General features: G+C 29.7%; 3 protein-coding genes across 3 annotated transcripts; all 3 read right to left on the bottom strand.

The window, feature by feature from the left end:
* Positions 1-7,831: 7,831 nt before the first annotated feature.
* On the bottom strand, positions 7,832-9,706 carry LOC110032979 (putative disease resistance protein RGA3). The gene has a single exon (XM_020736793.1). The coding sequence runs from the start codon at positions 9,635-9,637 to the stop codon at positions 8,441-8,443; it is 1,197 nt and encodes a 398-aa protein (XP_020592452.1). The 5' UTR covers positions 9,638-9,706; the 3' UTR covers positions 7,832-8,440.
* Positions 9,707-9,708: 2 nt separating this feature from the next.
* Positions 9,709-10,632, bottom strand: LOC110039578 (putative disease resistance protein RGA3; the record flags this gene model as incomplete). The annotated part of the gene is made up of 1 exon (XM_020744696.1): positions 9,709-10,632. A coding segment is annotated over exon 1 (861 nt), but the record flags the coding sequence as incomplete, so codon positions are not given.
* A 6-nt stretch (positions 10,633-10,638) lies between these two features.
* On the bottom strand, positions 10,639-11,143 carry LOC110039571. Its single transcript, XM_020744684.1, has 2 exons — positions 10,694-11,143; positions 10,639-10,650 (listed from the first exon to the last, which is right to left on the bottom strand). Exons 1-2 carry the CDS (start codon positions 11,141-11,143, stop codon positions 10,639-10,641), a joined length of 462 nt encoding a protein of 153 aa, XP_020600343.1.
* Positions 11,144-12,014: the final 871 nt, after the last annotated feature.

The raw sequence follows: 12,014 nt of genomic DNA, 5'->3' as shown, positions 1-12,014 counted from the left end.
GTTTGTAAATGATTATCATCTAAACTCACATAATCATAATAAAACTAAAATGATTGGTATAAATAATTACATTAATCTTAATATTAAATTTTATTTCATTGGGAAGAGTTGAAAAAAAATTATTTGGATTTGAGAAGGATAAATGATCGATGACATTGAAAGTGGAGGTAAGGTCTATGTTTTTAATTGTATGAGTGAGAGAAAGTAAATGAATGAGTAAACATTTATAGAAATCTTCTGGATATTAAAATGATTAATTATTATTTTATTTGTGTTACATTAATTTCTTTTATTCTCTTAAAACTTTTCATTGGTTACACATATTAAAAGCATTCTTATAACTGAATGAATATTATGATTTTTTTTATTTTTTACAGTGCATTAAATGAAAAATTGAATAAATGTAACTGTTGAAAGAAATGAAATATGCATTAAAATACATATAAAAAATTAAGTCTATTGTGTCAATTTTTTTATGATAAAAAAATTATTATAGTCATGCATGTTAAAAGAAAAAAAAATAGAAATTATTGTCTTTTACGATACAAAATGAAAAACAAAATGAAAATGATTGTGTTTCTATGGTAGTAAATGGAAAACATTTTTAGAGTGCTCCTAGATTGCTTTAAAAAAAAAAGAAATGGAAAAAAAAAAATATAAATGATAAGACAATTATATTCAATATTATAATAATGAAATATGCAAGCTTTATTTTGTAATCAACATAATTTTTTTAGTATTTATGTTAGATATTTGTATAAAGATTACATGCCTAATAAAGTATAAAACATTCATCAACTTTTTTTTTTTTAAATTTAACATATTATTTAATTTTCATTTTTAAGAAAATATGTGCTAGATTATGCCTGATAGAATCTAATTTTTTTACAAGATGAGAAACCCTGTTAGTTTTTCTATTTTGTCATTTTTATTTACTATTTTTATTATTGTGTCATTTGATGATCATGTGTATTATGTACTTGTTAAAAGAATATTTACATGTGTATTCTTGATTAGTTGCTCTTATAATGAATGATATTGTTGAATAATATTATTGTTTAGAAATACTTAGTTTCATCGTCTGATTGTTCATTCCGTCTTAACTAATTCTATGTTCATTGACATCGTCGTTACAAAATATTAGTAAGTATAGATCCCTAAAAGTTTATTTGTCCAAAATTCGAAAATATATAAATTCCTTGTTAAAAGATAAAATCTTAAGATAATATCTTCTCTAAAAATCTTAGAAGACATAAGCTTTAGAGCGATATATATTTCTTAAAGAAATTGAAGAGATACATAGTTTTTTTTGCTCATTATCAATATATATTAACATTTATTCATAGCTTCTCCCACTATATAAAAATACCTTGAGGCTTAAGCATCAAAATAGGCATATTCTTAATTCATCTAAAAATAAAAAACAAGTTTAACCATGAAGGATTGTTGTCTATTATCTTGCAATTGGACCATTGCCTTTTCATTGTGGACTTAAGGATTCAATTGTTATATGCTTGATTTGCACCAACATTTAAAAGTTTTAGATATATCTTAAAAATGTTTGATTGTCTCAAGTATTTTTTTAAGGGACAAATTCTAAAAAATAATTTGGATTTGAGAAGGATAAATGATCGATGACATTGAAAGTACATGATCGATGACATTGAAAGTGGAGGTAAGGTCTATGTTTTTAATTGTATGAGTGATAGTAAAGCATTTATAGAAATCTTCTGGATATTAAGATGATTAATTATTATTTTATTTGTGTTACATTAATTTCTTTTATTCTCTTAAAACTTTTCATTGGTTACACATATTAAAAGCATTCTTATAACTGAATGAATATTATGATTTTTTTTATTTTTTACAGTGCATTAAATGAAAAATTGAATAAATGTAACAGTTGAAAGAAATGAAATATGCATTAAAATACATATAAAAAATTAAGTCTATTAAGTGTCGTTTTTTATATGATACTAGTAAGGGACATTATTATAGTCATGCATGTTAAAAAAAAAATAAATAGAAATTATTGTCTTTTAGGATACAAAATGAAAAAAAAATGAAAATGATTGTGTTTCTATGGTAGTAAATGGAAAACATTTTTAGAGTGCTCCTAGATTGCTTTTAAAAAAAAAAGGAAAAAAAATTTAAATAAAAATGAAAATATAAATGATAAGACAATTATATTCAATATTATAATAATGAAATATGCAAGCTTTATTTTGTAATCAACATAATTTTTTTAGTATTCATGTTAGATATTTGTATAAAGATTGCATGCCTAATAAAGTATAAAACATTCATCAAATTTTTTTAAAAATTTAACATATTATTTAATTTTCATTTTTAAGAAAATATTTGCTAGATTCTTATGCCGGATAGAATCTAATTTTTTTACAAGATGAGAAACAGTTTTAGTGATAGGTAGAGTTTGTTAGTTTTTCTATTTTTTCATTTTTATTTACTATTTTTATTATTGTGTCATTTGATGATCATATGTATTATGTATTTGTTAAAAGAATATTTACATGTGTATTATTGATTAGTTGCTCTTATAATGAATGATATTGTTGAATAATATTATTGTTTAGAAATACTTAGTTTCACCGTCCGATTGTTCATTCCGTCTTAACTGATTCTATGTTCATTGACATCGTCGTTACAGAATATTAGTAAGTATAGATCCCTAAAAGTTTATTAGTCCAAAATTCAAAAATATATAAATTCCTTGTTAAAAGATAAAATTTTAACATAATATGTTCTCTAAAAATCTTAGAAAACATAAGCTTTATAGCGATATATATTTCTTAAAGAAATTGAAGAGATATATAGTTTTTTTTTGCTCATTATCAATATATATTAACATTTATTCATAGCTTCTCCCACTATATAAAAATACCTTGAGGCTTAAGCATCAAAATAGGCATATTCTTAATTCATCTAAAAATCAAAAACAAGTTTAACCCTGAAGGATTGTTGTCTATTATCTTGCAATTGGACCATTGCCATTTCTTTGTGGACTTAAAGATTCAATTGTTATATGCTTGATTTGCACCGACATTTAAAGGTTTTAGATATATCTTAAAAATGATTGATTGTCTCAAGTATTTTTTTAATGGACAAATTCTAAAAAATGCGTACTCTAATGCAAACTATTATAATTCTTCATTTATCTTTATTCTTATCACATGGATTCAATCAACAATATACATGAATAATTTTATATCCAATTGTTTGTCAAATAAGAAGAATTATTATTAGGTTTGTCTAATGTTAATACATCCTCCATCATCATTACAATATGCTTTTAAGCATTTTATAGTTTTTAAACCTTCAAAATTCTATAACAACTTCCAAGGCGCATTTTCATTCTCATTGAAGTTTGTTTTATGGGTGTAACTTCTTTCTTGATCATAACATATCTCAAACGACTACAATCGAAAAAATATAAATTAGTGAATTTTCTTTTAAATGACATTAATTATGTTACAAGAATCATTCAATTGAGGTTTTTATAATTGTTATAAAACAGTAATAACGTGCATGAATCACTCATCAATAAATTTTTTTCTGAGAAAAATACTTGAAAAAAGGATTTTTAAAAATAAATTATCAATATATTTATGGAAGTGCTTAGAAAAATTTCAATTCATTTTGACTAGTTGATAAATTACAATTAAATATTGAAGTTTATGAAAAGTAAAATAACATATTCAAGAAATTTTTTTTGGTCCTGAATTTTCTACCTAGCAAGCTTTGATATTTTTATATGAAGATTTTCATGGAAATAGCAAAAGACTTCATTAACTTTCATAGGTAAATAAGAGTTTTAGGATGATTAGTTCAATCACATAAATTCATTAAGATGTCCAAAATTGTCAAAATTTCAACATCAAAATGTCCAAAAAATTTTAATTCTTGCAATTTTTTTTTTAAATTTTTTAATAGTTTTCTTACCATCAAAAGAATTTATTTAATTTTTTGAAATGTTCTTATGCTTAAAAAATGAAATAAAAATCATGTGTTGTTCTGATTGTATGTACACTTTTGCATTGTCATAGCCATCGAAAATGGGTTGGTTAGCTACCTCAACCCGCTCTGGATTAGATTTTGAACCCATACATATCCATCTCAATATTTTTTGGGTTCTTAAAGTAATTTTTTGATGTTCTGAACTTAACTTTGAAACTCTTGGATCTCAATATAGTTTCAAAAATTAGTCTCAATCACTTTTGAAGAGTTTAGAGCAAAAATTTTTGACAATTCTCTGTTTCGATTGATGTGTAATGACAATATTACATTTTAGGAGAATTTAGTTGATTCACGGACTCTGAAGTGAGGTTCATATTAGCATCTAACATCATATTTATTTTAATTTCTAGTTTGTATCATAACTTTTTTCAAAGATATAATATAGTATTTTGTAAGACAATATAGACGTCATCATCCAAAAAAAACGAGAACAAATTATATCTGATGAAGAAATTCTTGAGTTGAGAGTATCTAAAATTAAAATTTTGATCATCTTAATTCTAATTTCAACAAATTTATTGTCAAGCAAAATATCTTGATGAGACAATCACAAGACACAAAAAAATAAAAAAAAATTAATCTAAATAAGCCCAAATTAAGTAGATTTTAGTTTAAATAAGCCAAAATTAAGTAATTGAAGTGTGATTGAAAAGTTTATAAGCTTAATAGGGAAATTAGTATGAAGAATTTGGGTTAGAATGAGTTAATCATATTTTTAATTTGCTTTGAGATTAGTGTGATATATGATTCATTAATTAAAATTTACATCTAACTTATTTTAAACAATTTACAAAGGATAATTTATCTTGAAAGAATTTTGATCAGATATATTGACTCAAAAAATTTTTTTTCAAAAATAATGTCAATATGAGTTGTAGGTAAAAAGCACAGTTTGGGGTGCCTTGAAGTAAAAACCTCTAGATTTTAAGGTCACTGTAATCATCATTGTTGAGTAAATTCATATATCCAAACAAATATATTTATATATTTAAATTTCAGAAGAGGAAATCATCAATATTTTTAAGTCTAATGCTATATAAGACTCCTCTATCCAATCCAAAATCATAAATCATATTTTAACTACAATTGAAATTAAAAATTAACGACAAAACAATGATTTTAGAATTTAATTACAAACACAACTCTCAAATAAAATTAATACTGACAGCAGGAACGTTTGCAATCTTGTGCGGATTGTTGTCTATTATCTTGCAATTGGACCATTGCCATTTCTTTGTGGACTTAAAGATTCAATTGTTATATGCTTGATTTGCACCGACATTTAAAGGTTTTAGATATATCTTAAAAATGATTGATTGTCTCAAGTATTTTTTTAATGGACAAATTCTAAAAAATGCGTACTCTAATGCAAACTATTATAATTCTTCATTTATCATTATTCTTATCACATTGATTCAATCAACAATATACATCAATAATTTTATATCCAATTGTTTGTCAAATAAGAAGAATTATTATTAGGTCTGTCTAATGTTAATACATCCTCCATCATCATTACAATATGCTTTTAAGCATTTTATAGTTTTTAAACCTTCAAAATTCTATAACAACTTCCAAGGCGCATTTTCATTCTCATTGAAGTTTGTTTTATGGGTGTAACTTCTTTCTTGATCATAACATATCTCAAACGACTACAATCGAAAAAATATAAATTAGTGAATTCTCTTTTAAATGACATTAATTATGTTACAAGAATCATTCATTTGAGGTTTTAATAATTGTTATAAAACAATAATAACGTGCATGAATCGCTCATCAATAGCCATTTATAAACTTTTTTCTGAGAAAAATACTTGAAAAAAGGATTTTTAAAAATAAATTATCAATATATTTATGGAAGTGCTTAGAAAAATTTCAATTCATTTTGACTAGTTGATAAATTACAATTAAATATTGAAGTTTATGAAAAGTAAAATAACATATTCAAGAAATTTTTTTTGGTCCTGAATTTTCTACCTAGCAAGCTTTGATATTTTTATATGAAGATTTTCATGGAAATAGCAAAAGACTTTCATTAACTTTCATTGGTAAATAAGAGTTTTAGGATGATTAGTTCGATCACATAAATTCATTAAGGACAAAATTGTCAAAATTTCAACATCAAGAAGTCCAAAAAATTTTAATTCTTGCAATTTTTTTTTTAAATTTTTTAATAGTTTTCTTACCATCGAAAGAATTTATTTAATTTTTTGAAATGTTCTTATGCTTAAAAAATGAAATAAAAATCATGTGTTGTTCTGATTGTATGTACACTTTTGCATTGTCATAGCCATCGAAAATGGGTTGGTTAGCTACCTCAACCCGCTCTGGATTAGATTTTGAACCCATACATATCCATCTCAATATTTTTTGGGTTCTTAAAGTAATTTTTTGATGTTCTGAACTTAACTTTGAAACTCTTGGATCTCAATATAGTTTCAAAAATTAGTCTCAAGCACTTTTGAAGAGTTTAGAGCAAAATTTTTTTGACAATTCTCTGTTTCGATTACATTTTAGGAGAATTTAGTTGATTCACGGACTCTGAAGTGAGGTTCATATTAGCATCTAACATCATATTTATTTTAATTTCTAGTTTGTATCATAACTTTTTTCAAAGATATAATATAGCATTTTGTAAGACAATATAGACGTCATCATCCAAAAAAAAAAAATGAGAACAAATTATATCTCGTGAAGAAATTCTTGAGTTGAAAATATCTAAAATTAAAATTTTGATCATCTTAATTCTAATTTCAACAAATTTATTGTCAAGAAAAAAATCCCGATGAGACACAAAAAAAAAGAAAAAAAAAAAAAAAAAAAAAAAAATCTAAATAAGTCCAAATTAAGTAGATTTTAGTTTAAATAAGCCAAAATTAAGTAATTGAAGTGTGACTGAAAAGTTTATAAGCTTAATTTAAAATAGGGAAATTAGTATGAAGAATTTGGGTTAGGGTGGCACGAGAGTTGAAGTAACATTTATGCTTCATTTAACGTTATGAACATTTCAATTAACTGTTACACAATTCTCTCATTATAATATTTATTAGAGCACCCATCTCTCTTTTTTTCTCTCTTTTTTATGTTTTACTTTCTATTCTTTGAGTGTGATTCATTAGACAAACTAGTATTCAACAATACCATATAATTTGAGGTTATGAATTAAAAGAAACAACATGGTTCTTTTAATGGAATGTTTTAAGATTTTGGCGCTATTCTGATCATCACCTTTTAGTAATCTTTATAGACACGAGAGAACGAATAAGTTTTTTCCACTTTGTTATCATATATTTCCAATAATAGGGAAGAGAAGACTTCAGGAGCACCATATATATAGTGGATCATTTCAATTGAATTTTAACTCTTTTTCTTTCAAAATTTTCAAGTAAAATTGTTAATGTCTCTTTTGAAATTCCTTACATATATGTTTTCTAGATCTTTGTATAAAATTAAAACATTAACATCTATGTACTGACATAAATATTGTATCACACAACAAAACTCATTAAAAATTTGTCTCAACTTCTAACATTCTAGTATAACGTCTCTCTGGGGTCACCCGCGTCTTCTTGAGAGTGCGAACAATCAAGTCATGCACTCTTGATGATTCCAACACCTTTTTTTCATTCATTAAATAAATACACGACCCCACTTCTGCCTATTTTTTGTCGTAACACAGAAAGTCCAACATGATATTAACCATCAAAATATTATCTTTAACTTTAAATTCCCCATAAGTTTTCACCTTTTCTTAATAGGTGTATTTGCATACCCAATTCATATGCATTTACATATCTAACAAAGAGGGAGGGAGTTCTGGCAATGATTTGAGGAGTGGAATGCTTTTTAACGATAGTTTGTTGAGGGAAGAGATGGCCGACAAAGAAGATGGCAGGCACTGCAATGATTCCAGGTATTCAAGACGTAATTTTCTCAGGGAGGCGGGGATGTGTAGAAGCTGCTGGAGCTGAGGAACTTTTTCGATACGTAGAATCTCAAGTGAAGAGAGGCGTTCAAAGGAGGAAGGGAGAGACTGCAGGGATTTGAGGCCTCTAAAGCTCAACTGACGAAGGGATGAGCTAACGTGCGAAAACCACTGCTCCGCCTCAATTGTAAAAGAAACCAGCACGTCATTATTACAAATTGTGAGCTTTTCCAAAGAGGCGGTACTTACTGTTGGCAAAAAGGATTGGTCATCTATAACAACTTCACGGAGAATAAGCTCGAATTTCTCAATGCCACTCTCCACTTGTTGAAGTCCACCAAGAGAAAGAAGAGATGTGATGTTTGGACACGAAAGAAAGGACCTCTAATGTCTCAAGGGGAATCGATTTTGAAATGCCGCAACAGTTGTTGGTTTCTTGCTTCCAGTTCAAAGCAGCCTTCCATCCGATTTTTTGTATATTCAATTTCTTGAGCTTAGGAGGCAAATGGGGCAACTCTTGCAGATTTGGGCAGTTATCGAGGAAGAGTTCACAGTTAAGCAAGGAAAGAAACAGGCATATGCTGTTGCTCCTGCTCCATCAAACCAATCCTCCAATACTTGTAATCCCTCCAAATTTAGCACCTCCAATGATGGAAACACAGAAACCTTGTCATTCCCATGGAATTTATGATCAAGCCGCTTTGCTTTTGGCATGTTACGAAGGTACAGTGACTTGAGGTGGGGAAGTTGCCCAAAAGGTGGAAGAGTTTCCCACTCCGAGCAGCCGTTCAAATTGATGTACTCCAGATTGGAGATCAAATCTGCAGTGTACATCCATTTTGCAGAGCTTACACCCTTGTATGAAACTATGGACAATCTCTTTAGATTTTTGTAAGGTTTTAGATTTTCAAGCACATGCACATCTAAGTCAGAATTGACAATCTTCCGTTCATCAACGGTATTGCCCCAATTCAAGCATAAATCTGTGAGTTTTCTCTTCTCAAATAATTTTGCATTGCGAGCCTCTACAGCATTCTTCACATTTTCCAGAAAATGAATGTTTAATTTGCGCAACTCCCTCATATGTTCCAACTCCCCAATTCTATAACCATTCTCATTCTTAACATTAAACTCATTTAGTTCTTGAAGTGACCTTAATTTCCCAATTCCAGGCACACTAGAAAATACATTCGGGGGCAATTCCAAGTAACGCAGATTAGAAAGATTACTCGCATTGCCAGGCAAGAAATCATCAGACGAATGTTGCCTATGCCAACCTTTATAGATTATGAACCGCAAATGATAAAGACTGCTTAGAGATCTTGGCATCTGAGTGAGATAGGCATCAAGATGCAGATATCGAAGATGTCTCAAATTTTTAATAGCCTCAGAAATCTTTTTCTCCCATGAAGAGTATATGAACAACAAACGAATCCTTCTCGATGCTTCAAAAATTTCAGTAAGTATTTCAGTAAAATCTTGATCATCGGTCATCCAAAAAAATGAATGTAGATTTTTAACATCTTTAATCTTTCTCAACACTTCTGGATTTTCAGTTTTAACAAATAAGTGTCGAACATTTTTAGGAACTTTAAATGATGAAAAATCATCTCCCACAAATCCGAAACATTCCTCTGAAGAAATAGAGCGTGCCAAATCATGTAATAAATCATGCATCTTATAGTATATTCTCTCACCATACTGAAACTCATCAAAGAAAGATTTTTTGATCAAAACAACAAAATACCTTCCTCCAATATCTTCCAACCCAATGCAATCCACATTCGGACTAAATCATCTTTATCAAACTCATGATCTTGTGGAAATACGCCACAAAATGCAAAACAATTTTGTAAAGGTTGTGGGAGGAACTTAAAACTCAAATTTAAGATAGGCAAAATATTATTGCGGCCAGGTTCGGGTTCTATGTTTAGAACATTACTTTCTAAAATTTTCATCCAAAAGCTCTGATTCAAGTTAGAATTGAGAACACCACCAATGACCTTTGCGGCCAACGGAGAGCCTGAAAGCTTTTTAACTATCGAACTAGCAATGTCTGTTAATTTTTTATGAGCACCAAGGTTCTCTACACCGGCAAATGCATGGGAGTTGAGTAGCTTCAAACACGCATCTTCCTCCAAGTCCTTTATTCTCAATATTTCCATCTTCGTTTTAATAACCTTTGCAATTGTTGATGCAACTGCATCCATTCGAGTCGTTATCAAAATCTTACTTCCGAAACTTCCACGAGTTAGAGGGGAGAGCACATTCTCCCATTTGCTCATATCTTCCTCCCAAATGTCATCCAGAACAAGCATGAACTTTTTAGATTGCACGACAGCTTTAAGACTCTCTTGAATAACAGCGAGTGATTCCAAACGAGGCCTCTCCTTGTTAAGACATTCCAACATATCAGCAATTACCTTTTTTGCATCAAAGTCGTTGGAAACACAAACCCACATTTTCAGTTCAAATTCTTCTTTCAGATCTTCATAGATGTGTTGTAAGAGAGTCGTCTTGCCCATGCCACCATGACCCACTATGGATAGAAGAGAAATGTTTTTGTACAGAGTGGGATCTTCATTTGCTGGCTTCCTCAACCACTGCATTACAAAATCCTTATCCTCGCCTCGACCGATGAGATCATTTTTAGGCAAGCATCCTGTTTCTCGATCTTTTCACGATCTTATCTTTGCACAACTGAAGCTCCAGCTCCTGCTGCTCCTGCTTTACGTTTTCGATGAGATGAAGGAAAGTAGTGACCTCAACTGAAACTTTATCAAGTTTCTTCACAACCTTCTCCAGTCTCTTCAAATTGGGATCCGTCTTGAGAGCACGTTTGCCAATTTTCTTTAAAGAGCTCATGGCGGAACGTACCTTTTGCTGCTTCTTGTTTCTGGTAAGCCGTTCTTCAAGCTTCTCGTACTCAAAGTCATCCAGAACATCATCTGCCTCATCGATAGCATCTCGTAGCTGCCAGATCCAGCTGTTGAGCGCTGGGATTCGATGTCTGACCTGTGCTTGGGTGGAAGCAGAGACGACAGCTTGGACCTTGGGGTAGTTTTGTTGCAGCCTTTCGAGCTCCTTCTTCATGCCCGTCTGCCATCTATATTGATCTTGAAGGTAAACAGAGCAAGCTTTGAAGATCTTATCTATGATTGGGTCAACAAACGAGTCTGCCATGACACAGATCAAGGTTAGAGGAGGAGAGACGGTGGACGGGAGGAAGAGAAGAAGAGAGTCAAGAGGACGGAAGTATGTCTGGAAGGGCAGTGGATTACTCCAATGAGAGGTAATATTTTTTCGCAGTGGAGGGGATGCGTAAAGTATCAAGAAGATGTGTCGTGGTTTCCTGTTGACTCTCATTGACGGAGAGCCACTTGATGAAGTAGTGGCTTGCTATGATGGATGTGTGGGGGAGGATGGAAGGGATGACGTTTAAGTATGGCGGCGTGTAAGTTAAGTTGTGGTTTGTACTGTGTACTAAATTGATGAGCAGGATTTTAGATTATTAATATTATTTAACTAAAAGAAATATTAATTCAAACAACTTAACATAATTTGTGATTTTAATTTATGAAACAATAATAATTAAGAAAAAATTTAAACAAAATTAATTTTTAATTTACTTAACATTTTTTAATTAATAATTAAACATTAATTAAAAATATTAATATCAACAACAATAACAACAAGAATCCTTTATCCTACTAAGTGGGGTCGCCTTCATGATTAAATTCTAATAAATTAAGATCATTTTTTTTACAATATGCTCAACTCTTTCTAGGGTCATCTCTTATCTTTCTTAATAGAAATCGAAATTTAAAACATCTACTCTCCTTATTGGATCATTAGATGGTCAATGTTTAATATGACCAAACTATTTAATGAGTCGTTTTGACAGCCCCAATAACACAAACCAGTCAGCCATGACACAGATCAACATTAAGAGGAGAATAGGCTATGGAAGAGAGGTCGAGAAGAGGGTTAAAAGGAAGGATTGCTACAATGGATGTGGGGTGCGCAATGGATCCCCACCATGAGTTTCTCCTAT

This window comes from Phalaenopsis equestris, unplaced genomic scaffold (assembly GCF_001263595.1).
Source record: "Phalaenopsis equestris unplaced genomic scaffold, ASM126359v1 Scaffold000002, whole genome shotgun sequence".
NCBI lineage: Eukaryota > Viridiplantae > Streptophyta > Magnoliopsida > Asparagales > Orchidaceae > Phalaenopsis > Phalaenopsis equestris.
This window is presented reverse-complemented; position numbering and strand designations above follow the sequence as displayed.

Coding starts and splice junctions, on each gene's coding strand:
- LOC110032979 (XM_020736793.1), bottom strand. CDS start 9,637: ATGCATGATTTATTACATGATTTGGCACGCTCTATTTCTTCAGAGGAA.
- LOC110039571 (XM_020744684.1), bottom strand. CDS start 11,143: ATGGCAGACTCGTTTGTTGACCCAATCATAGATAAGATCTTCAAAGCT.